The 26,857-nt window shown below is 41.5% G+C and overlaps 1 protein-coding gene and 1 pseudogene across 1 annotated transcript in view; one reads left to right on the top strand and one right to left on the bottom strand.

Annotated features, from left to right (window-relative positions):
* Positions 1–26,857, top strand: part of IQGAP1 (IQ motif containing GTPase activating protein 1) — a 107,073-nt gene that overhangs the window by 18,809 nt on the left and 61,407 nt on the right. The window contains exons 3-4 of the mRNA XM_027521310.1: positions 21,012–21,168; positions 22,930–23,007. Coding sequence (XP_027377111.1) covers positions 21,012–21,168; positions 22,930–23,007 — 235 coding nt within the window. The remainder of the gene's footprint in view (positions 1–21,011; positions 21,169–22,929; positions 23,008–26,857) is intronic.
* Positions 7,588–7,685, bottom strand: LOC113880249 (annotated as a pseudogene).

Below are 26,857 nucleotides of genomic sequence, written 5' to 3'. Positions count from 1 at the left end.
AATTGCTTTATAATATTGTATTGGTTTCTGCCATACATCAACATGAATCAGCCACAGGTATACATGAGATGTTTATTAACTCACTAGTAGAAATGTGACCTATGCAGCAAAGGAAGAGGTGGTCCTACCGTCCTCTGTAAGAATCAGAGGCTACCTGAAGCTGGTTTTATGTTCTGGAGGCCATACTTTTAAGAGGGACCTTGATAGGTATGTGGTGGGGTTCCTTCACACCCACAGCAGGCACTGCTGATACATCAGGATCCTTCCCTGGGGAACCACTCCCAGTCAGTGGGTGTCTGTCCTCTAGTTGAGACTTGGTTATCGCTCTGGGCCTAGAGCATGTTGAGTGAGCATGTCCAGCATTAAGAAAGGTCTAGGTTGGGAAGATCCCCTGGAGGAAGGAGGGCATGGCAATCCACTCCAGTATTCTTGCCTGGAGCCCATGGACAGAGGAGCCTGGTGGGGTACAGTCCATGGTGTCCCAAAGAGTCGGACATGACTGAGTGACTGAGCACAGCACAGCACGGAGATTATAACGCTTGGGGAGTAACTGAAGGACTGAGATCACTTAATATGGAAACAAAATTTAGAGGGAACACAGAATCATAGAATTGCGAAGATCAACCCCTCCTCCAGTGTAGGAATTTATTCACCCGTTAATGTTTTGCCTGCCATTACTTAAAAATCCCTGAAAAATGAAAGAGGGTTTCAATTTATCATGTACAGTACCAGAGGAACAGAACTTGTCAATAAAAATCTGCTTAATATGAGGAAGAACTTTGTAACAAGTTTCTCAAAACTTGCTTTGAGAAAACGCATGTTGCAGATTTTTACGTACAGATTGTATAACGGTTAGTGGAAGATTTACGTTCTAACCTAAGGGCTTTCTCAGGTTACTTAAAATTGTTTTTATTTCCATTTCATATTATTAAAAGGTACTTTTATTTTGAATGACTTGATGATATTCCATTGCTCATTGTATTTTTTTTTCTGACATGGCTAAAAATGTTGGGATGGTTATGTTGCGTGCTTAGTCGCTTCAGTTGTGTCTGACTCTTTGCGACCCCATGGACTGTAGTCCACCAGGCTCCTCTGTCCATGGGATTTTTCAGGCAAGCACACTGAAATGAGCTGCCATTTCCTTCTCCAGGGAATCTTCCAGACCTAGGAATTAAACCTGGGTCTCCTGTATTGCAGGCGGATTCTTGACTGACTGAGCTACAAGGGAAGAGTTATTCATAAATTACTCAACATCAAAGGATGAAAGATCTAACTGATGTCAAAAGGCAATATAGATTGCCCTGGAAATGATGCAAAAAGTTAATGTGTGAAAGTTTAGCTAAGGAGGAGGTTCTTTTATGGCTTGGGTTTTGCAATATAGTCTGAAATAGTATGGGAGGGAATGGACAGCATAACTGTGTGTGTGTGTTTGTCTCACTCTCTTGTGCTCCTTTAGGGGTGAGTCTTTTTCCACTTCTTGGTGTCGAACAGCATCTCCTGTCACAGTGCTTTTCACAGAGTAGATGCTCAGAATATCATTCCATTGAATTGGTGAAAAGTTGTGTGGAATAGGGGGGCTCTGGTGGTTAAGAGAATTCCATTATTGATGATGATGAGAGTTTAGCATTCTTTCTTCTTTCTTTCATTATTTGGCTGTATTAATCATTGAGTGGTCCTCAAGCAAGAGAGAAAACAGTTTGTGACATTCAGCAGTTATTTACTGAGCACCATGCTTCAAATAGAAATCAGAAAAGGATTCCACCCTTACCTTCTTAAATAATGTTAAGAGATAAAGAGATACTGAGAAAGTCTAGAGGAAGTTTGGAGGAAGAAGGGATTATTTCCAGTGGTAGACGGTGGGAGAGTTCATGGACGGAGGTGCCTTTTGAAAGTACTACTTGAATTGTCAGAGATTGGCGGTGCCGATCAGAAGTTTTATCAACCTTTATTCTTAGTACACATCTCCATCCCTGGCTTCCCATGTCACAACTTGATGAACTCTACTTTCTCTAAGAGCTCCCTCATTTTTTCTGGCCCTAACAAATTTACCGCATCTCCTTTATCATGCCATCTTGACTTCCTTCCCTGTAGCAATGGGAGAACTGTTTTTCTTCTTAAGATTCAATCTTCTCTCTGTGGTTTGGATCCTGTCCCTTCTTGTCTTCTAGGGTTCTTATCCAGTGTTTTTTCCTTAACTTGAGCTCATAACTTGATTTTTTTTTTTTTCGGATTCTTTTTCTTTAGCACATAAATATCCTCACCCATTTTAGATAGACTCCCTCAATCCGAGACCCTGTCTAGGATTATTGTCTCTTATTTTCTCCTTCAAGGAAAGCTTGTCTTTATTCCCTATGTCCACTTTTTTGGTGTGTCTTAACTTAGGTGGATATGATCGTGTGCCCTCCTTTACCCCCACTGTGATTTCTCTTTCTCGAGTCACCAATGACCTGATTGCTGTGCCCACTGGAAAATTTTCATGACTTATTTTATTTAATCTCTGCAGCATTTGACACTCTTGTCTTTTCACTTCATGAGATTTTCTTCCTTTTAACTGGGTATCTTTTTATGCTTTAAAATTTTGATCTGTGTAAAAATATATTGCCTATCTAAGAAAATAAATTTAGGCAGTGCCTCCTCCAAGAAGCTTACTTGGACACTCATCCTTCCTCCAGGTCTGAGTTAGATGTCCCTCTCTTGTGTCTCTATGGACGTCCCAAGTGACTCAGTGGTAAAGAATCCACCTGCCAATGCAGAAGATGCGGGTTCGATCCCTGGGTCGGAAAGATCCCCTGGGGGTAGGGCATGACAACCTGTTCCAGTATTCTTGCCTGAAAAATCCCATCAACAGAGGAGCCTGGCAGGCTGCAGTCCATGGGGTCACAAAAAGTTGGATGTGACTGAGCACACACACACTCTTGTGTCTTTTTAGCTCCTGCCCCCCAAGTGTCTTTATTGTAGTTTTCACAGTATGCTGCTTTATATTTATGTCTTATCTAATTTACTGTGAGCCTTAGGGGCTTCCCTAGTGGCTCAGATGGTGAAGAATCTGCCTGCAGTGCAGGAACCCTGGATTTGATCCTTGTGTCAGGAAGATCCTATGGAGAAGGAAATGGTTACCCACTCTAGTATTCTTGCCTGGAGAATCCCATGGACAGAGCAGCCTGGTGGACTACAGTCCATGGGGGTCACAAAAAGTCAGACATGACTGAGTGACTTTTTTTTTTTTCACTTTAGAGACCAGGGTTTATGTCTTTCATGATTATCACAGTTAACCCCACCTCTTGATACATTCTCACTAACGATTAGATTTGATCATTAACTTTTTTGGTGTATTCTTGGTCTGCAGGCTCTCCTTGTTCCCCTGGGCTCTAGCAGCTGCTGCAGTTGGCAGTGACTCAGAGAACTGGTTTTTTTGCAAAGAAATATGTGCCTGTCTTCCACCTAGTAGAGGACTCTCACCTGTTTTTTTTTTTTTTCTCAAGAGCTGATTGCAATCAGCAGTGACTAGGCTGAGGCTTTAGCTTACTTTGAAGTTTTTTTTTTTTTTTTCATTTAGGGTTAGAAGGTCTTTCATGCTTTATGATATATGGTAAAGTCAAGGTGGATGGGTGGATAGGTTGAACATGGTAATGTTTCACCAGGCTGAGCTTCTGAAGATTTGGTCCTGCTGCTAAGTTGCTTCAGTTGTGTCCGACTCTCTGTGACCCCATAGACGGCAGCCCACCAGGCTCCTCTGTCCCTGGGATTCTCCAGGCAAGAATACTGGAGTGGGTTGCCATTTCCTCCTCCAATGCATGAAAGTGAAAAGTGAAAGTGAAGTCGTTCAGTCATATTCCACTCTTAGCGACCCCATGGACTGCAGCCTACCAGGCTTCTCCGTCCATGGGATTTTCCAGGCAAGAGTACTGGAGTGGGGTGGGTTAATCCTGTTTGTCCAGAACTTTTCACTGAAGTATAGTTTAAATACCATAAAATTCTCTCATTTTCAGTGTATAACTCAGTGATTTTTAGTAAATTTACCAAATGGTGCAACCGTCACCATAGTCTACCACCCTGGTTAAGATGAGGGACCGTTTTGAAATTCAGACATTTAATTTTGGCACATGAACCTGGCATACCTCATGTCCAGTTCAGCAGAATGAAATGATTAGTTCAGGGATGGGTCTGTATTAGGTATCGAGGAACACAGAGGTTAAACTAAGTTACTTAAGATGAAGAAAAAAAAAGTCCCTTCTACTTCTCACTTATTCCTATAGCTGTTCAGATTGGTTTAAATCATATTCAGAAGTTTCTTTTAAAACAGATACTATCAAGATTTCTCATTTTGCGTGTATGGCTTGGAAAGCTAGCCTTTGTCATGTCTTGCCTAGGTGACTGCCTGCCTTTCTTCAGTAGTTCTGCAGCCATTAATAGCCCCTCTTCCTAATCCATTGTGTTTGGAGTGATCTTGTAAATCAGACCTAATCACTTCCTTCCCTGTTTCAAATCCTTCAAAGTTTCTGTACAGTTTCTTCCTTTGGCTTGACATATTCCCCCCATCAAGACACACAGACACACACTCACACACATTAACACATAAATGCCATTTTCTCTGGGAACCCAGCCCTAATTCCCCTCCCTTTTCATATGGTGAGGAATGCCTTTTTGAATAATCTACACTCCTTTTTCTCAGGACTGGGTTTTTGCCACACAGTGTTGAAATTATGAGGCTGTTTCCAAAGCTGAGACGGTGCTCATATGTGTTAGTGGCTCAGTACTTATCCTATTTATGAGGAAAGATGGCCTACTCGGAGGTTTTTCCTCAGTGAGTCATGCAGACATTTGGGGGGCATTTGCTCTGCAAGCTGGGTGTGTACCCGCCGAGCCGCTCCTGGAGGAACCGAATCTCAGTGGTTTGGAGTAGTCAGTTCCGGCATTGGTGTGTTCCGCTTCTGTATTGCACAGAGCTGGGAAACCGCTCAAGTCATGTGCTGGGTGGAACTTGTTCAACTGGTTTCCTCTTCACAGACCCCTAATTCAGATTCCCACCTTGATTCTTCTCTCCGTATGCTCTCGGTCTGGGCTTGTTTCAAGGCTTACCACATGAGAGTCCTCCAAATAGTCATTTCTTTGTCTTGCTGAGTGGTGGGATGGGTAGGGCCACGTAGATGCTCCCTTTGACAGATGTTATCAGGGAACCCACGCGTTACTGGGTGTCAGGCTCTAGAAGCAGGTTTATTTCTGGGATTTGGCTGTCCCCTACACATGCACAAACATATAGCTACCAAAAGTTAGAGCCTTAGCGCTTATATGTGTTACCTCAGTTAATCCTCACAGCAGTTTTATGAGAATAGGTGCCATTCCTAATCCTGCTTTACAGACAGGAAGCTGAAGCTCAGAGAGGTATAGTTAGATAGATTGTTCTTGCTCATTATTTCCTTCCCTCTTTTCTCAAGGAAGAAGTGGGTATGTTCCTTTCCATAGATAACTGCCCCCCACCCCCCTCCGTGTTCTTCAGAATCTTCTTTACTTTTTGTTTCTTGTGTCTTTAGTCCCTCTTTCCTTGCAAGGTGCAAATAAATGCCTCTTCTTCAATTATTTAAAAAAAGAGAGAGGGAAATACATGCCCTCCCTGGCTGTGCCACCACTGCAGACTCAGTCGGTCAGTTCAGTCACTCAGTCATGTCTGACTCTTTGCAACCCCAACTTTTTGTTTTTCTCTCTTCTTTCTTTATTTCTGGCTGTGCTGGGTCTTCGTTGCTGCTCTTGGGGGCTGCTCTTCGTTGCAGCGTGCAGACTTCTCATCTCAGTGGCTTCTCTTGTGGTGGAGCACGGGCTCTGGGGCCCTAGCAGGTTTCAGTAGTTGGGGCACAAGGGCTTAGTTGCTCCACAGTATGTGAGATCTTCCTGGACCAGGGATCGGACCCGTGTCCCCTGCATTGGAAGGTAGATTCTTAAACACTGGACCACCAGGGAAGTCCTAACCCTTTCTTTATTCCCCTGGTTTTTCTTCTTCCCTTTTTAGATTTCTTGAGAAAGAACTCTACACTTGCTGTCTCTGGTTCTCCACCTCTAGTGCCGTTTCTGGAGATAGTATCTGATCCTGTCTCACCACTCCACTGAGACGCCCCCTGTTGGGGTCCCAGATGACCTTCTTTCTTATTTGCCAGGTCCTTTTCTTCTTGCCACCCATCTCTGTGCAGCATTTGAAGTTGGTGACCTCCCCAGTTTCCTAAAATGTTTTCTTCCTTGACTGCCATCATGTGATTCTCTCATAGTTCTCATTTTACCATGGTAACTGTTCTTTCTCTGTAATATTCGCCTCTTAAGTGTCAGCGTTTTCCAAGGCACAGTCCTGGAACTTGAAAACAGTCTTTCTCTAGGGAGCTCATCCACTCCCGAGGTGCCACTTTTCAAATCTGGGTCTCCAACCTGGTCTTTCTCTTGAGTTTTTCAGACTTGTACTTCCATCACGTCTCTGCCTGGGTGTCTCATGGACCGCTCCAGTTGAACATGTTTCAGACATGAGCTTTTCATTCTGGCCTGCTTCCCCAGGGGTCCCCAGCCTTGTTTAATGGCATGGTCTTTTATTTAGCCATCCATTCCACGAGTCACCAAATCATCTCTTAAAAATAAAACAACCTTGTTCCTTTTACAGAAGTTTTTGCAAGTTTGCTATAGATGGTACACGTTGCCAGTGGGACAGTGTGAGAATGTGAAGTTTCCCTACATACTAGGCAATAATAAGTTACTATTCTTTTTTATCTTTGCCATTCTGATAGCTGAAAATGGTTTTATTGTTACTTTAATTTGAATTCCTTTGATCAGTAGTGAGATTAAGATTTTTTCCCCCATAATTGCTGGTTATTTGTATTCTTTTCTGAATTGCCTGTTTGTGTTTCTAGAGCATTTTCCTAGGGAAATATTTGTCATTTTATTTATTTAAAGCATATATATGTGTGTGTGTGTGTGTGTGTGCATGTGTGTGCATCTAAAAATTATGTGAGAGGGGACTTCCTAGGCGGTCCAGTGGTTAGGGCTCCATGCTTCCACGGTGGAGGGTGGGACTCAGGTTCAGTCCCTCATCAGGGAACGAAGATCCCGCATGCCATGTGGCCAAAAAATAAAAATAAAGATTATGGGAGATTATTAGCTCCTTGTTATGGGTTGCAGATTTCTCCTCCGGCTTCTTTCAAATTTTAATTTTTTTAAATTGCTTTGTAGAAGTTTAACTGATTAGCCAGTTTATTTCTCGCTTTTAAAAAATGATTTCTGTATCCACAGTCTTGTTTGGAAAGGCCTTTCTCATTTCAAGGTTATATGACCATTCATTTATTTATTTTTAAATGTTTTTAATTTGTAATGTTAATTTTAAAAATTAAAAAAATTTTAACATTAATTTTTAAATGTTTTTAAATCTCTAATCCACTTGATTTTTAATGTAAGGTCAGGAGCTTTTTTTTTTCCCCCCCATTTGTCTTGTAAACCTTCATCTTTCTCAGTGTCCTTCTAACCCCTACTCCCAGCCATATAACAGATCTTCAGATGGGGTCAGTTCTTTCTCTGAAATTACTCATCATTTTTCTGTTTCCGCCATTGCCCTAACTGAAGACCTTACTACCTCTCCCCTGGATTCTTGCGCAGGGGCCATGCTAATCTTCTCTGTATCGTTCCAATTTTAGTATATGTGCTGCCGAAGCGAGCCCTCCCCTGGATTCTTGAAGTAGTTGCCTAATATTTCTCTGTTGACTCTGTCTTCTGTGCTGTTGTCCTGGTTACCATGCTGAATGTCAGATCTGACCAAGCTGCTCTTCTGCTCACAAAGTTTTGTGGTTTCCATTGCCTGCAGATTAAAATCCTGATGTTACAGCTACATCTCCACGTACTCCTCTACCACAAGGATTTGTCATTCCTTAAATATGCCATTTGTTTTCAGTCCTTTTTGCTCTTTTTTTGTGCTGTCTCCTTTATCTTCAGTGTCTGTTTTTCCCGTTTTCACCTCTCTACATACAATTTATCTTAAAAAGCCTAGTGCAAATATCATCTCCTATTGTAGCCAGCAGTGTAAGCATCTTTCTTCTCAGAGGGTGGTCTCCAGGTATCCAGCACTTTTTTATGCCACTGCAAGGTTGCACAAAGTGATCCATTAGAAATTTTTCCTAAATGGGTACGTGACTGTCAGAGGACATTTTAAAAATACATATAAATCAAAGTTTTATCAAAATAGGGTAAATATGAAATTATATCAAGACTATTTATAAGAATTATTATGCCATTATAGTAAAGATGGGCTTTTATATAAGCATGTATTTTTCACAGTAGGGGTGTCAACTTCAGTGTTTAATAGGTGTCCTTTTTGGTACTTGATGGAATAAGGGTTGTTAATGAGGGCCATGCCCTGTGGTTTAGGATGCTTTAAGAAGCATCAGAACTTGAGCATTAAGAACTTGAGTATTAAGTAGATGATAACTATTATTATTTTCAAAGGAGGCAATATATTGCAGCAATTGAGTTTGAGCTTTAGAATCATACCAGCTTGGGTTTAATTGTGAGCTCAGCCACTTACTAGACAAGTAATCTTGGATAAGTTACTTTACTTTGAGGAGCCCATGTTTTTTTTGTTTTTTGTTTTTTAAATCAGTAAAGTAAGAATAATAATACCATTTACCGTAAGAGGTTTTGCAAGGATCAACTGAGATAATACATGTGAAGTAGTTAGCTTAATGTCTGCCAAAATTGAAAAATAGTGTTAGAGATTTTTTTTTTTAGCATTATTTGTAGAAAACGAACCATTTAAACGTTACTTTTCCTGTTTAATGGTTGTGTTTCAGGTAATGTCACTTAATTTTTTCTTTTTTTTTTTTTTAGTAATTTTCATTTGAGTTAGATTTGTTAAAGCTGTTGTAGGGTTAAACTTGAGGAGAAAATGTTCAAAGTTTATATCCCTTTTTGTGGGAGGAAGGACTAACACCTCTGTTCTCCATTTCCTTACTGTGGAGAGTTTTGTCGCTGAGGCCTGTCTGTGGCCCTAGGGAGACACCTCATCACAGACAAGAGTGTGCCGGTGTCACTTGTTGGTATAATATTCTCAGAACTTTTTTTTTTTAAAGTGACTTATTTTTTAAAACATTGGTACTTGAAGAAAAATTTTAAAAGCCTATATTGTTGCCAAAGAGATTTTCTAAAACACAGATCTGATCAGGTCACTTCTGAGTTAAAATCCTCCAGTGTCCCTTGTGCCGGATGGAGAGGTTTCTTAGCTGATAAACAGGCCTTGCACCATCCAAGCTGCTCTTTTTTCTCATCGTTACCTCCTACTTTCCCTTCCAGCAACGTCAGTGCTGAACTGTTCTGTAACCCACTGTGTTTTCTCAGCCCTCCCTTCCTTTGTACATGGTATGTATTCTACCTGGAGGCCTTCTCTGCTTTGGCCATTTGGTTGACTCCTCACCATTCTTCAAAATCCACTAGTATTTATAGATAATGTGAAGCTGGGAGAGAAGTTAGTATTTCGGGCCACAGAATTAGGATCTGCAAATATGTTGACATTCAGGACAATGGGCTGAATCAAGCTGAAAGAAATGTACTAGAGATGAGTGCAAATAAGAATCTAATATACGGAACTGCAGAGATCAGGTTTAGCAGCAGTGTATTTGGGGGAAACCATACTAAGAAACTCTGTTGATTAGAAAAGTGTTATACAATAATTTAATCAAGGCTTTATCTGTGGTTTTGGTCTGTTCAGAATGAAGAAGTGATGTTCCAGTTCCATTTCAGGCCAGTCAGACCACACCTGGAACATAAGTGTTCAGAGATGAATGAGGAAGACTCGAGGGGCAGGGAGTCACATCTCAGACTCCTGGTAGCACCAGCTGATGCTCTGAGTGCTGACTTTATGCAGGCACTGTTCTTAATGCTTTGTGTGGTAATCTCTTTTAACCCTCACGGTTGTCCTGTGAGGTAGGTGCTGTTCTCTTTTCTTGAGGCATACGTGAAGGAACTGGAATCGTCTTACTGACAGAAGTGTCAGCATGTGACTCATCATATGAGAGGAAAGGAGGAAAAGCACATATGTTTTAAAAATATTGGCCAAGCCCTGTGCTTAAGCCCTGCATTTCATATGTAATCTCATTTAAGCCTCAACAATAGACCTATCCGCAAAGTATTGTTATTCCCTTTTAACAAATGAAGAAATTGGGTAAGTGACTCACACTCTTGATAAGTAACAGAGACAGGATATCTGGAGAAGGAAATGGCAATCCACTCCAGTACTATTGCCTGGAAAATCCCATGGACAGAGGAGCCTGGTAGGCTACAGTCCATGGGGTCGCAAAGAGTCGGACACGACTGAGCAATCTTCACCGTATCCTGCCTGAGGACAGTGTTATCTTAAAATGTAAATTATGGGAGTAGGTCTTATGAGGTCTTTACAACCTCCAGACATTCTTTGGATTATATAATTTCATTGTTAACACTAGCAAGCGGGTACTCTTTCTGCCCCCTTCTGATGCCTATGTCAGAAGCTTTCTCTATCTCCTTTATACTTTAATAAAACTTTATTACACACACACACACACACACAAAAACAGAGACAAGATATAAATCCAGATCTTTAAAAGTCCCCAGCCATTTCTGGACACATTATATTTTAATTCCATATGTTGTCTTGCTCCATGAGGGAGTTTAGGGTACTCATGGGGAGCTGATGCTGGCTTAATAAAAAGCTTTTTGGCTACTAGAATCCTGAGATGAAACGGGTTAATAATTTAAATGTGTGATTTCACGTCAGCATCAGTGATCAGGGGTCAGCCTGGATGCTCATATACTTCAGCTTACTCAGTCCCGTCCAACTCTTTGCGACCCCATGGACTGTATCCCGTAAAGCTTCTTTATCCATGGGATTCCCCAGGGAAGAATACTGGAGTAGGATTTTCTAATCCAGGAGATCTTCTCAACCTGGGGATTGAACCCCCCTCTCTTGTGCCCCTTAACTTGCAGGTGGATTCTTTACCACTGAGCCACCACAGAGTCAGTTTACAGCATGATTTGACCAAGATGTTTTGGGAGTATTCAGGCGTTAAAGTGAGGGAGGGAGTGGGAGGTGAGAGGGGAGTGGAGGAGTTAGGTAGACTGGAAGGGTTTTAATGAGCCTTCCAACCGTGAAATTCTATGAATAGTAAGATAATTTTCAACATGAGAGTTGGTAACATGAGAATTGTGTTGGCCAATGACTTTTCTTTTGTGCATATATTTTGTTTATTCATTCAGTTAGTTTTTGTTTTTCTGGCCTCACTGCACGGTGTGTGGGATCATAGTTTCCCAGCAGGAATCCACCCTGTGCCCCTTGCATTGAAAGCGTGTAGTCTTAACTGCTGGACTGCCAAGGAAGTCCCAAACTTATTTTATTTTATTTAGATTTCAGCTTTATTTAGGTACAAGTAGCATATAAAATTGTAGGACTTTGAAAGCAAGCACATTGTGATGATGTGATGTATGTATATATTGTGAAAGGATTTCCTCTGTCTAGTTAACATATCCATCACCTCACATGTTTATCTTTTTTCTTTCTTTTTTGGTGAGAACATTTACAGTTCTGCTGTCTTTCAGTTATACTATACAGTGTTATCAAGTATAGTCACTGTGTTTTATGTTAGCTCCCCCCTATTCATCTTACAGGTGTGCCTTTGCATCCTTTTACCAATCTCTCCCTATTTTCTCCAGGCCCTACCTCCTGGCAAGCACTAAAAGTTTGACTTTATTTATTTATTTTATCAGATTCCACATATGATTGATACCATACAGTATTTTCCCCCCCTTTGGTTTATTCTACTTAGCATACTGCCCTCAAGATCCGTCCATGTTGTCACAAGTGGCAGGATTTCCTTCATTTTCATGGCTGAATAATATTTCTTTGTATGTATATGCATACTTGATGCTGGGAAAGATTGAAGGCAGGAGGAGAAGGGGACGACTGAGGACGAGATGGTTGGATAGCGTCACCAACTCAATGGACATGAGTTTGAGCAAACTTTGGGAGATGGTGAAGGACAGGGAAGCCTGGTGTGCTGCAGTCCATGGGGGTCACAAAGAGTCAGATACAGGCGACTGAACGCAACAACAACAGTGCATATATCATAACCTCTTTACCCATTCGTTCATGCGTGGGTCCTTGGGTTGTTTCCATATCTTGGCTGTTGTGAATAGTGTTGTGATGATTGTGAGAGTGCAAATATATTTTTGATGTCCTGTCTTCATTTCCTTTGGACATATAGTCATCCCTCTGTATCCGCAGGTTCAGCATCTATGGATTCAGTCAACTGTGGATTGAAAATATCCAGGGAAAAAGTAATTCTGAAAAGTTTCAAAAAGCAAAACTTGAATTTGCTGCTTGGCAGCAATTATTTACATAGCATTTACATTGTATTTACAATAACTTACATAGCATTTACAATGTATCAGGTATTAGAAGTAATCTACAGATGATTTAAAGTATATGGGGAGGGTGTGCTTAGGTTGTATGCAAATACTACACCATTTTATATACAGGAGTTGAGCATCCTTGGATTTGGGGTCTTATCCGAGTCCAAGATTTGGGTCCTGAAACCACCCTGTTAATACCCAGGGACGTCCGTATACCCAGCAGTGGGACTGCTGTATGAAAGGCAGTTCTGTTCTTAATTTTTTGAGGAATGTCCATATTGCCTCCATAGTGGCCGCACCAATTTATATTCCCACTGTTGACTGGAAAAAAAAAGTGCAGTCTGAAAGTTGAGAATATGTTTTATTCGGCTGACTTAAACTCGAGAGACAGCCTCTCAGATAGCTCGGAAGGACTGTTTCAAAGAGGTAAGGGAGGAGCCAGGAAAAAATGAGAGTTTTTTGGGAAAAAAAGCCCAAAATGCTCAGGTAGTCGGAACATCGTAAGATTACTGCTATCAACAACACCACCACCACCCAGACATCTCAAGTTAACAAATTTAGTGCTTTTCTACATATGGGAAGATGCAGGAGTCTGAGCTTATTGAAATTATTCCTTTTTTTTTTTTTTTGGAGGTACACTGTGCACCTTGTGGGATCTTAGTTCCCCAACCAGAAATCGAACCTGTGGTCCCCTGCATTGGAATCACAGCCTTGTCTAACTCAATGAAACTAAGCCATGCCGTATGGGGCCACCCAAGATGGATGGGTCATGGTGGAGAGATCTGACAGAATGTGGTCCACTGGAGAAGGGAATGGCAAACCACTTTAGTATTCTTGCCTTGAGAACCCCATGAACAGTATGAAAAGGCAAAAAGATAGGACACTGAAAGAGGAACTCTGCAGGTCAGCAGGTGCCCAATATGCTACTGGAAATTAATGGAGAAATAACTCCAGAAACAATGAAGCTGCTGCTGCTGCTGCTGCTAAGTCACTTCAGTCGTGTCCGACTCTGTGTGACCCCATAGACGGAAGCCCACCAGGCTCTCCCGTCCCTGGGATTCTCCAGGCAAGAACACTGGAGTGGGTTGCCATTTCCTTCTCCAATGAATGAAAGTGAAAAGTGAAAGTGAAGTCACTCAGTCGTGTCTGACTCTTCATGACCCCATGAACTGCAGCCTACCAGGCTCCTCCATCCATGTCATTTTCCAGACAAGAGTACTGGAGTGGGGTGCCATCGCCTTCTCCGGAAGCAATGAAGAGACGGAGCCAAAATAAAAACAACACCCAGTTGTGAATGGGACTGGTGATAGAAGCAAGATTCAATGGTGTAAAGAGCAATATTGCATAGGAACCTGGAATGGTAGGTCCATGAATCAAGGCAAATTGGAAGGGGTCAAATAGGAGATGACAAGAGAGAACATCGACATTCTAGAAATCAGTGAACTAAAATGGACTGGAATGGGAGAATTTAACTCAGATGACCATTATATCTACTACTGTGGGCAGGAATCCTTTAGAAGAAATGGAGTAGCCATCATAGTCAACAAAAGAATCCGAAATGCAGTACTTGGATGCAATCTCAAAAACGACAGAATGATCTCTGTTCGTTTCCAAGGCAAACCATTCAATATCACGGTACTCTAAGCCTATGCCCCAACCAGTAATGCTGAAGAAGCTGAAGTTGAACAGTTCTATGAAGACCTACAAGACCTTCTAGAACTAACACTCCCAAAAGATGTCCTTTTCATTATAGGGGACTGGAATGCAAAAGTAGGAAGTCAAGAAACACCTGGAGTAACAGGCAAATTTGGCCTTGGAGTACAGAATGAAGCAAGGCAAAGGCTAATAGAGTTTTGCCAACAGAACACACTGGTCATAGCAAACCCCCACTTCCAACAGCACAAGAGAAGACTCTACACATGGACATCACCAGATGGTCGACGTCGAAATCAGATTGATTATATTCTTTGCAGCCAAAGATGGAGAAGCTCTATACGGTCAGCAAAAACAAGACCGGGAGCTGACTGTGGCTCAGATTCATGAACTCCTTATTGCCAAATTCAGACTGAAATTGAAGAAAGTAGGGAAAACCACTAGACCTTTCAGGTATGACCTAAATCAAATCCCTTATGACTATACAGTGGAAGTGAGAAATAGATTTAAGGGACTAGATCTGATAGACAGAGTACCTGATGAACTATGGATGGAGGTTCGTGACATTGTACAGGAGACAGGAATCAATACCATCCCCAAGAAAAATGCAAAAAAGCAAAACGGCTGTCTGAAGAGGCCTTACAAATAGCTGTGAAAAGACGGGAAGTGAAAAGCAAAGGAGAAAAGGAAAGATATACCCATTTGAATGCAGAGTTCCAAAGAATAGCAAGGAGAGATAAGAAAGCCTTCCTCAGCAATCGATGCAAAGAAGTAGAGGAAAACAACAGAATGGGAAAGACTAGAGATCTCTTCAAGAAAATTAGAGATACCAAGGGAACATTTATGCAAAGATGGGCTCAATAAAGGACAGAAATGGTATGGACCTAACAGAAGCAGAAGATATTAAGAAGAGGTGGCAAGAATACACAGAAGAACTGTGTAAAAAAGATCTTCACGACCCAGATAATCACAATGGTGTGATCACTGACCTAGAGCCAGACATCCTGGAATGTGAAGTCAAGTGGGCCTTAGAAAGCATCACTACGAACAAAGCTAGTGGAGGTGATGGAATTCCAGTTGAGCTATTTTAAATCCTGAAAGATGATGCTGTGAAAGTGCTGCACTCAGTATGCCAGCAAATTTGGAAAACTCAGCAGTGGCCACAGGACTGGAAAAGGTCAGTTTTCATTCCAATCCCAAAGAAAGGCAATGCCAAAGAATGCTCAAACTACCACACAATTGCACTCATCTCACACGCATTGTAATGTTTAAAATTCTCCAAACCAGGCTTCAGCAGTACGTGAACCGTGAACTTCCAGATGTTCAAGCTGGTTTTAGAAAAGGCAGAGGAACCAGACATTAAATTGCCAACATTTGATGGATCATCAAAAAAGCAAGAGAGTTCCATAAAACATCTATTTCTGCTTTATTGACTATGCCAAAGCCTTTGACTTTGTGGATCACAATAAACTGTGGAAAATTCTGAGAGATGGGCATACCAGACCACCTGACCTGCCTCTTGAGAAACCTGTATGCAGGTCAGGAAGCAACAGTTAGAACTGGACATGGAACAACAGACTAGTTCCAAATAGGAAAAGGAGTACTTCAAGGCTGTATATTGTCACCCTGCTTATTTAACTTATATGCCGAATACATCATGAGAAATGCTGGGCTGGAGGAAGCACAAGCTGGAATCAAGATTGCCGGGAAAAATATCAAGAACCTCAGATATGCAGATGACACCACTCTTATGGCAGAAAGTGAAGATGAACTGAAGAGCCTCTTGATGAAAGTGAAGGACGAGAGTGAAAAAGTTCTCTTAAAGCTCAGCATTCAGAAAACTAAGATCACGGCATCTGGTCCCATCACTTCATGGCAGATAGATGGGAAAACGGTGGAAACAGTGGCTTACTTTATTTTTCTGGGCTCCAAAATCACTGCAGATGGTGATTGCAGCCATGAAATTAAAAGACGCTTACTCCTTGGAAGGAAAGTTATGACCAACCTAGACAGCATTTTGAAAAGCAGAGACATTACTTTGCCAACAAAGGTCCATCTAGTCAAGGCTATGGTTTTTCCAGTGGTCATGTACAGATGTGAGAGTTGGACTGTGAAGAAAGCTGAGCGCTGAAGAATTGATGCTTTTGAACTGTGATGTTGGAGAAGACTCTTGAGAGTCCCTTGGACTGCAAGGAGATCCAACCAGTGCATCTTAAAGGAGATCAGTCCTGGGTGTTCATTGAAAGGACTGATGTTGAAGCTAAAACTCCAATACTTTGGCCTCCTGATGTGAAGAGCTGACTCACTGGAAAAGACCCTGATGCTGGGAAAGATTGATGGCGGGAGAAGAAGGGGACGACAGAGGATGAGATGGTTGGATGGCATCATGGACTTGATGGACATGGGTTTCGGTGGACTCCGGGAGTTGATGATGGACAGGGTGGCCTGGCATGCTGCGATTCATGCGACTGCAAAGAGTCGGACATGACTGAACTGAACTGATGATTTAATGATGCTGAGCATCCTTTCCCTTACGTGTTGCTGTTTGTATGCCTTTGGAAAACTATTCAGTACCTCTGTCCATTTAAAAATTGGATTGTTGGGTTTTTTTTTTTTTTTTTGCTGTTGTTGAGTTCTTTACATATTTTGGATATTAACCCCTTAACAGATATATGATTTGCAAATACTTTCTTTCATTCTGTAGGTTGCCTTTTCATTTTGTTGATGGTTTCCTTTGCTGTGCAGAAGCTTTTTAGTTTTATATAATCCTCCTTGTTTATTTTTGCTTTTGATGTCAAACCCTCCAAAAAAATTGTCTCCAGGACTGATGCCAAGGAGCTTACCCTCTATGTTTTCTTAAAGGGGTTTTATAGTTTCAGATTTACAGTGTTCAAGTCTTTAACCCATTTTGAGTTGATTTTTTTTGTGTCTGGTGTAAGATAGGTATCAATGCATAGATTTATTCTAAAGTGAACTTATACAGTTAAATGCTTAACTTTTATAAGGAAGCTTTGTGTCTGAGCTGAGAAATACTGGTGGACTTACAGTTAAGCTGAAATATTTAAAACCCTCTTAAGTGGACAAAACGTGCAGAGATACCAGTCTTTTCCCTGCATGGGAGAGTTGCAACTCTGTCCTGTTTAGACAGCTCTGTGGAGCTCAGCCCTCTTAGGCTTCTGGGGTGATGTGATAAGAGCAATAGTGGTTTAGTGAGAAGGATTCTACTAGGAATCAGGGTCCTCTTATCCTACCTTTGTCACTAACTAGCAGGTAACCTTCAGTAGACCTGAATTCTTATTTGTAAAACAAGAGGGTTGTGCAAATTGGTACAACCTTTGGGTGAGCTTTTGGTCAATAACATCTTTTGTTTTGGAGTTACACTTCTAAGATCTTTCCGCAGCAATTAATTATAAATACAGAAGAATATTGTGTACAAAGATGTTCCTTGGAGAATTATTTAACAGTTGAAAACATTTAGAGATGTTATAAATATCCAACATAGGTGACTGATTAAGCACTTAGTAGAATTTTAATGTGACTCAGGGTGTTCAGAGACTGTATAATAACATGGAAAATATTCATAAAGTAATGAGAAAGTTCTTGTGGTTTTCTATAATGGATGTGTGTTATATTGGGGGGAAGACCCCAAAGGGATTTGTCCTAACAGCTCCTTGCTCTCGCATTTTGTGGTTCTTTGAATTAGTGGCAGAGGGGGAATCTCAGATGGACTGGAGAGGACAGGTGGGTTTGTTGTCTCTTCAGAATTATAGTAGAACTCAAACTGTTGCTATGATTAAAAATTATAGTAATATAGTGCGTCACTTAATATTCTTAATTTTCCAAAGTAATTTGGTCCTCATTTAACTAACTTTATGCTTATAAACAAACCAGATGATACTTTTGCTGTGGAGCAGAGTTTAGAATGAAGGATGAGCCATGCAGGGAACTGGAGTGCAGATAGAGGCTTGTTTAGAGACACTCATATGCTTTGCTTGTTTCTTGTAGCTCCTGCTCTCTGGTTTGTCTTTTTTAACCAGGTCACAGGTGACTTCTTTTGGCCTGACAGTTGTATGATATGCAGGGCATTCAGCTCCACCCGAAAGCTTGCGAGTCTTGTCATCAATGGGGACTGTTTTAGAGTAGTCAGACAAGAGGAGGCAGAGAAGGATTGTGGAGGGTGTGGCTGTGGTCCCTCCTTTTAATAATGTGATTGTAATCTAGTGGTCTCGGAGAAGGCAATGGCACCCCACTCCAATACTCTTGCCTGGAAAATCCCATGGACGGAGGAGTCTGGTGGGCTGTAGTCCATGGGGTCGCTAAGAGTTGGACACAACTGAGCGACTTCACTTTCACTTTTCACTTTCATGCACTGGAGAAGGAAATGGCAACCCACTCCAGTGTTCTTGCCTGGAGAATCCCGGGGATAGGGGAGCCGGGTGGGCTGCCCTCTATGGGGTTGCACAGAGTCGGACACGACTGAAGTGACTTATCAGCAATCTAGTGGTCTCAGAGGAGAGAGGAGCCTGCAGAGCCCTGGTGGCTGGCTCTGATGCGAGGCAAAAGAACTAGTGAGCTGTTTATCCACAGTCTTCTCCATTTTGAGAGGAAAACGTTACTTTTTCTTTACACCCTTATGTGGTAAAGGACTGTGTTTCGCTTCGAGTTATTCCAGATTTGTCCCTGTTAATGAGAACACAAGTTAGACTCCCCCCGAGAGCAGGGGTTGCCAGGAGCTGTTTGCTGTATCCTTTTCAGCAGTAAAACATTGGAGGGACAATTATTTCCAATGACTACAGCTCTTTTTCATACCATGGACCTACGTTCTTCCCCACATTGCCCTCCTGGTCTTTAGGCTGTTGGAGAAGCATAGTTTGGACTTTATAGTTGTTACAATTTGGTATCTAGTTACTGTGGCGACTCTTGGAAAATTCATTTGTGTCGTCACCCCCCCCCCTCCCCCCGCCCCCGTGACATTTCTCTTCTACTATGTAAAAGAAAAGCCAGAGGAGAAAACACAGTATCATTGGATATAGGAAATAACCAGAAAATTCTCTTGCCCATTCATCTATCCAACTAATATTTATTTGAGTACCGACTTAGTGTCAGACGTTGTGCTCTCTGAGTTAGAATAGTCTTGAAAGTGAGGTTGAATAACTGTTTTGTAGAACTTGAGAAAAGCAGGGCCACTGTTGCTTTCCTTTATTTTTTTAAAGATTCTGAGTGGTAATCTAAGTTTGGAAAGATGGAATACAAGAAATTTTATTATCTTTTAATTTAAACTTTATGTATCAATTGACGTTATAAACGCTTAATTTTTCTGTTGTCTCATTTGTCAGCAAATCTAATTTTTACTTCAGTCTGCTATATCTTTGTTCTTTTGTGTTTTTCATTTGGCTTTTCAAATATTTAGCACTAGTGAAATAGACCGGGCATCATATAGGGGTCTTCTTCCCACCCCACCCGCTGCCCTGGTGTGGTGAAGAACATGGGGATAACAGTAGCCTTGTAAAGTTTGAGTAGCATAATTTTAAATTAAGGGTTTTCAATATGGAGTCAATGAAATCTCTGAAATTATAAACTTAGGTATGTGTACCTTTTTGAGGGGAGGTCTATAGCTTTCCTTACATATTCCAAGGATTCTATGACTCAAAAAAAAAGTTTAAAACTATTGCCCTGAATGGTATTTTAGTTACCTACATTTCTATTGGTAGAAAATGTATGCAAGTAAATTTTGCTTTGTTTTATCTTGAAAGTGAAAATGTTAGTTGCTCTGTCAAGTGACTCTGCGAGCCCGTGGACTGTAGCCCACCAGGCTCCTCTGTCCATGGAATTTGCCAGACAAGAATACTAGAGTGGGTTGCCATTCCCTTCTCCAGCAGATCTTTCTGACGTAGGGATTGAACCCAGGTCTCCTGCATTGCAGGCAGATTCTTTACCATCTGAGCCACTAGGGTTTTATCTTGGGCTTCCCTGAAATCTTATAAGAGGAATCTGAGGTGGACAGTATAGTTTTCTTTTCCTTTCCAGCTTCCTCTCCCCTCTTAAAAAAACATTTAATTCATTTGTACTGGTTCCACTGGAGTTTCCTAAAGTATTTTAGGTGAGATGATTGACTGTTTTGGTAACCCCCAAACAACTTTAAAATCTGAACCTAGAAATTCACTGTCAATGCTGAATTCTCAAACCAGAAGAGAACTTCATCTACAAATTTAAGTTTCTGAGCAGCTGAGAGATGGTGGCCTCAGTTACAAAAGATTCTTCTTAGGAATTCTTCAGGAGCAACTGAAGGAGTGAGGGAGAGGGTCTGGGCTGAGTTTCGTGGGCAGTGAGGATCTGGAGGCCAGCTGGCGTCTTGTTGCAGGAGAGAACAGAAGGGCGGAGAAGAGGGCGGCGTTTATACTCAGGAATTTTCCTCAGTTCCCGGCTTCTGAGGTGTGACTGGGCCAGGATAAGGATGTGTGTGAAACTTAATCTTTTTTTCAAAAAATAATTTTATTTATTTATTTTTGTCTGTGTTGGGTCTTTGCTGCTGCACGGGCTTTTCTTAGTTGCAGCAAGTGGCAGGGGGTGGAGGGGCTACTCTCTAATTGCTGTACGGGTTTCTCTCATTGAAGTGACTTTTCTTGTTGCAGAACATGGGCTCTAAGGTGCTCAGTCTTCAGTAATTGCGGCTCCCAGGCTATAGAGCACAGGCTCAGTAGTTGTGGGGCACAGGCTCAGTTGCTCAGAGTCATGTGAAATCTTCCCAGATCAGGAATCAAACCCGTGTCTCCTGCATTGGCAGGTAGATTCTTTAACCACTTAGCCACCAGGGAAGCCCCTGAAATTGAATCTTTAAAGAGTGTTGCCTATGTTCGATATAAACTTGTCCAAGGAGAATGGAAATTAAGCTTGAGATCTCTGAGGAAAGTGTTCAGACCTTCCCTCTCTTTTCTCAAGTCCTCTCTCCTTCTGTGCAGGTGGATGGAAGCATGCCTTGGGGAAGATCTGCCTCCCACCACAGAACTGGAAGAGGGGCTTAGGAATGGGGTCTACCTCGCCAAACTGGGAAACTTCTTCTCCCCTAAAGTGGTGTCCCTGAAGAAGATCTATGACCGAGAGCAGACCAGATACAAGGTGAGTCCTTCCCTGTGTGGTGCTTCAGTTTCCATAAAGCAGAGAGAGAAGTTTAGCATCCTTTATCCCATGAAAGAGTTACTGAGAAATACGTGGAAATGTCTTTGTTCCAAAAAAATAAAATGTCTGGCAGAGTGGAGAAAGTTCAGTGCAAAGTCAAGATATAGTAGTAAAAGAACTTGAGCTGACCGTATTCCTGGTGCAATTCTAATGAGTAATTTGTATAGAGAAATTTTCATGGTCCTTAATGAATTTTTTATTTCTTAGAAGGCAGAGGAAATAACTAGGGAAATTACTACCTTAATTTTAATCAAACTCTGAGGTTTGTTGACAAATTAAAAGCATTAAAAGCATTAGCAACTTTGGAGGGGAGAAAATCACCCCGTGATATTAAAGTTTAAGATAAGTAGGAAAGTGATCTGATTTCAGGAAATTGAGATGGGTGTTTGATTCTTGTACCCTGGGACCCTCAAAAAGAGGACTACCATAAGTAATTTGGAATATTGACAAGGACCAAATTCCATTGCCTATAGAGTTTCTGTGGGGAGCTTTCCTAAGAGCTCTTGTCTAGAAAAGGGTGAGTGTAGAAGATAGAGGAAGATTGCAAAACCAAGAGCAAATGTGTGAAGGGTCAACTGTCAGAACTGGGTCAGAGCTGAGAATTAAGAATGAAGACAGAGTCAAGAGAGATTTTTGCTTTATGTTGAAATTTGAGGGAAAACGAGGAAAGTATAGATCTTAAGCCAAAATTAACATCCCAAATAGAAACTTTCCCTCATCAAAAAGCAAAGACTTGGGACTTCTCTGCTGATCCAGGAGTTAAGACTCCATGCTTCCACTGCAGGGGGTGTGGGTTCAATCCCTGGTCGGGGAACTAAGATCGCACATGCCACACAGTGCAATCAAAAAATAAAGAAAGAATATGCTAACCTCATTTAAAAATTTTTTAAAAAGCAAAGATTTATATGTGGAGTGTTAACTAAATAGTTATTCTGAAGATACCTCCAGAGTTGTTCTGTCGAGAACCTACAAAATGTGTGCAGAACAGATAGACACGAGAGGCCTGGAGACTGCGGCAGCAGTAAAAGCAATTAGCCTGCTCCTCTACCTGCCTTGAGAGTAAGCCTTCCTAAAAAACAACAGGCGCAGAGGTTTAGAGGGGGACGTTTGTATGTGTAGTATGAGAAAACCTCATTTGGGAGTATCTTCTGCCTTCCAGACACCACATTGAGTGTTTTATGTACATTTTCTCAGTTAATCTTTCTGACAGACATAAAGTAGATGTTAAAGATGGGTAACAGTGTCAGTCACTAAGTCATGCCCAACTCTTTATGACTCTATGGACTGTAATCCGCCAGGCTCCTCTATCCATGGGATTACCCAGGCAAGAATACTGGAGTGGGTTGCCATTTCCTTCTCCATGAAAGATGGGGAAACTCAGACTCAGCAGGGTGAAGTGACTTGCCCAATGTCACCAATAGATGGCCACGTAAGGAACAGAAGCCAGAATAATTGAATTCCAAAGACCATGTTCTATTGAGCACACCGTATTCAGAAGATTCTCCAGATGGTTCTTCACTGAGAAGAGCTGAGGTGTGGGTTTGGCTTCTAGGGATTAAATGTGAACGTATGCTAGAGATAGACCTCAAGTTTAAGGGGACCATGCGAAGTCTCACAGAGAAGCTTTTACAAGGAGAGTTTTTATTCAGTGTTTGCTTCAGTATTGCCAAACAGGGCCTAATGGTCTTTTATTTGTTCTAGGCAACGGGCCTTCACTTCAGACATACTGATAACGTGATTCAGTGGTTGAATGCCATGGGCGAGATTGGATTGCCTAAGGTAATTTATGTGGTAGTCATAGTTCTGGCTTAGCTCTGGCTGTTTTGGCGTAACAGTTCTCATTCAACATATAAAATTATCCTCAATTGGTGTTTTTTATATATATATATATATATATATATATATATATATATATATTTGTGTGTGTGTAATTTTTTTTTTTTCTTTTTTAAATGCTAAAGGATCTCTCCAGTTTGTTTTAGGAATTAGCTTTGTTCTTTTTATTTTATATTTCTCATCCTGCTTCACCTTACCCTAGAGAAATTCCCTGTGATGTCCTTTACTTTTACTATACCAAATTATAAATGTTAAAATTCACATACCATGAGGGAAATCCTTGGTGGTCCAGTGGTTAGGACTCAGGACATTCAGGTTCAATCCCTTTTTGGGGAACTAAGATCCTACAAACCTTGAGGTGTAGCCAGGAAAAAAAAAATCACGTGCCATGAAATTCACCATTTTAAAGAACACAATTCAGTGGATTTTATTTGTTCACAGAATTGCTACATTCAGGTCTGACTTTAGGAAACATAAGGAAATATTTTAGAAACATCATTTTCCAGCTTTTGAATAACTAAATCTGTGGGGAGTATGAAGGGTTTATTTTATATTTCAGACTGTGTAGGCCATGTAATGATGTTTACTTCTTATACCTGGTCTTGGTGACGCTGTAGTTTGTTTTTATGACAGCTTTACTGAGGTATACTTGATGGCAGAAGAGTGACACGGATTTAACTTTTACATCTTGAGTTTGGAATGATGGCTGTAGCTTTTTTTTTTTTGGCTGCACTGAGTCTTTGTTGCTGCTCTTGAGCTTTCTCTAGTTGCAGAGAGCAGGGGCTACTCTCTAGTTGCAGTGTGAGGTTTCTTACTGTGGTGGCTTCTTTTGTTGCAGAGCGCAGGCTCTAGGCATGAGGGCTGCAATAGTGCGGCATGTGGGCTCAGTTAGGTGGAGCTCCTGGGCTCTAGGCCACAGGGCTCAGTAGTTGTGGCACACGGGCTTAGTTGCTCCATGACAGGTGGAATCTTCCTGGACCAGAGATCAAACCAGAGTCCGATACATTGGCAAGCAGATCATCTGCTGCGCCACCAGGGAAGTCCATGGCTGTGCTTTTGATATGGGAGTAGGCATCTTTGAGCATTTTTGCTCCTGAGTTTGTTTAGTGCTGCTCTTAGTGAAATTGCTATCACAAATGTTGGGCTGCACCTCACAGGCTGGCAAGCCTTGTAGTTGCCCAGCTTTGAGACTAAAGGAAGAGCCCAGAGACAGCAACAGAGACATCCCTGGTTTATTGGATAGGGGATCTTTCGTGTCTGGAGCAAGCTCTGGAGTAACACCCTGCCGTGGGTCGCAGACAGCAGGCAGAACATGGCAGCAGTCTTTGCTGTTGGTGGTGCAGATAGGGGGTTGTTTACCACTTACTTTGGCCCAGGGAAAGCAGCAGGGGAGCACGTCCCTCTTGGCCCCTCGAGCAGAAGTCTTCCCAGAAGTCTTCCCTTTGATAAACTAGCATCGTGGAGCCATTCTGATCTAAAGATTAGAACAGCCACTAGCATTTGCTGATCAGGCTGTACAGTTAAGAGGGAATGTCAGTCATATGAATAGGGTATAGGTGAAGCAGGGACTGGTTGAGCAGGCGATGTACAGAAAGCAAGAGCATCACTGACCTGGGTGGTGATCATACAACCAGCTACACAGTCCTGCCTTGAATAGCCAGAGCGGCCATGATGTAGTATCACCGTTAGAGGCAAGGACAGCTTTTATTCCCCCCACCCCCACCGTCCTGTGACTTAAGAATTCTTCTAGGAATTTATCCCCACCCACACCCCACAAGCTCAACATAAAAAAAAGAAAAAAAATTAGACAAGCACAAAAAAATATTGTGTAAGGCTTTCCAGCATTGCTTATGATGTAAAAAATTGATAGCAAACCACATGTTCCTTCACTCTGGGTATTGACCATGTTACAGCCCGTCAAATACTACTGCTGCCGTTGAAAAAGGATAATGTCATTCTGTATACCTAACTGTGGTGTGTTAAGTGAAAAATAAAATCAGGCTAAGATTATAAAAGTTTGTGTTCTGGCTTAGATGAGGTCACGATTTTTGTCTAAAAATAGAGTGTTCTTGGGAAAAATCCGCAGACAGAAATAGTTTTCATTTCTGTGTGATGGAGTTAAGGGGTGGTTTTCATTCTATTTATACTTTCCTGTGGAGTCTCAATTTTTGTAACCAAAGAAAGATTCAGAAGAAATGTAGAGTATCAGAAGGTGGCTGAAGCCACTGGGAAATGAGCGTTTGGCATTTTGCGGAGTGCTCAGCTCACTGTCGCACACACGCCTGTTGGATTGAGTGTAACGCAGAGCTGCGTCTTGGCTGAAGACTACTAGCTTGTGTCCTCTTTTGTTCAGAGCAGATGCTGAAGCTCTCTTCCCTGCACTGGTACCTTTGAGAATTAAGCCCCACACATGTCAGGAAATGCAGTACGTCACGTTCTTACAGCCACTAGGCCTTTCTGCCCACTTGTAACTTCCTGTTCCTGTTTTTTATATACTATGCCCAATGGGCAATGACAGTTTAACCTTTTTGAATGATACTAAGAGCTTTGTTAATAATTGCTCTTGCTAACAGTATTTTTACTACAAAAATGCCTTTTTAATGATTTAATTTTATTACCTTTTTTGTTTATTAACAGTAGTGCATTGTACTGAACTACAATCTCGACAAACAGAATTCCCCAAAGGCTGTCAGAACAATTGGAGAAGGGAATGGCAACCCACTCCAGTATTCTTGCCTGGAGAATTCCCATGGCAGAGGAGGCTGGCGGGCTACAGTCCATGGGGTCTCAAAGAGTCGGGACACAGCTGAAGTGACTGAGCACATGGCTATTAGCCTTGCTCTGTAGGATTTAAGTCCAGAAGATTTCAGAGTAATGTAGACTAAAGATGCTTAGCCTAAAAAATGTGTTTTTGCCCATAATATAATGTGTGATCAATAATTGACAATACCTATATAGTATTTTTAAAAATTTGTTTATTTTTAGTTGGATGATGATTGATTTACAATATTGTGTTGGTTTCTGCCATATATCAACACATACATAGTTTTATTGGGATGTCTTTCCTAATCTCTTTATGTGGTACATACAAACTAATTACAAGAGACTTAATATGATAATTTTTCAGTTTTTATCCACTTGACTCTTTATTATAATTGGTGCTGTTTGCCAGCTCCTCCATGAAACATGTTATTGTTTTTGCTTTTTAAAATTGTTTTTAATCTACCTGATAGTCCTCTGTTTTCTGCAGCGTTTCTACCTTCTGTGTCCTAGTGGGCATTCCTTAAGATGCAGTTCTGTTTTTAGCTACATTCTCTTATTCTCATGGTTTCAGTTGTTTTGAAGACTCTTTGCTTTACGATAAACACAGCGTCTTCAATTGGCTACTCGACATTTCTCTGTGGATAGCTTTCTGTCTCTTGGACTTTCTCGTATCTAAAACTAAACCTACCTTTTCTCCCAAGTGAACTTCTCTCTGTGTAAGTGGTACCATGCCATCATTTTCCCAGCCATCCAGGCTCAAAGCCTTGGTTCCCTTGGACTCCTAAACGGTCTTTCCCCAAGCCTTCCTCAGTTGCTTGCAGTGTCTGTTTTATCTGTTGAAACAGCCTCCCAGCCTGGTTTCTCCAGCTTCAGTCTCTTCACTATTCACTGTGTTCTGTGTCTTGTCTACAGTCAGATCTTCCCGAGGCTCCATTTTTAGCTTTGGCTTCAAAGCTAGGACTTCTCTGAGGCCTGCATATCAAGTTCAAACTGGTCTGACTGTCAAAGTCCTCATAATCTGTCTCTGTCC

The sequence above is a fragment of the Bos indicus x Bos taurus genome, chromosome 21 (genome assembly GCF_003369695.1).
Source record: "Bos indicus x Bos taurus breed Angus x Brahman F1 hybrid chromosome 21, Bos_hybrid_MaternalHap_v2.0, whole genome shotgun sequence".
NCBI lineage: Eukaryota > Metazoa > Chordata > Mammalia > Artiodactyla > Bovidae > Bos > Bos indicus x Bos taurus.
This window is presented reverse-complemented; position numbering and strand designations above follow the sequence as displayed.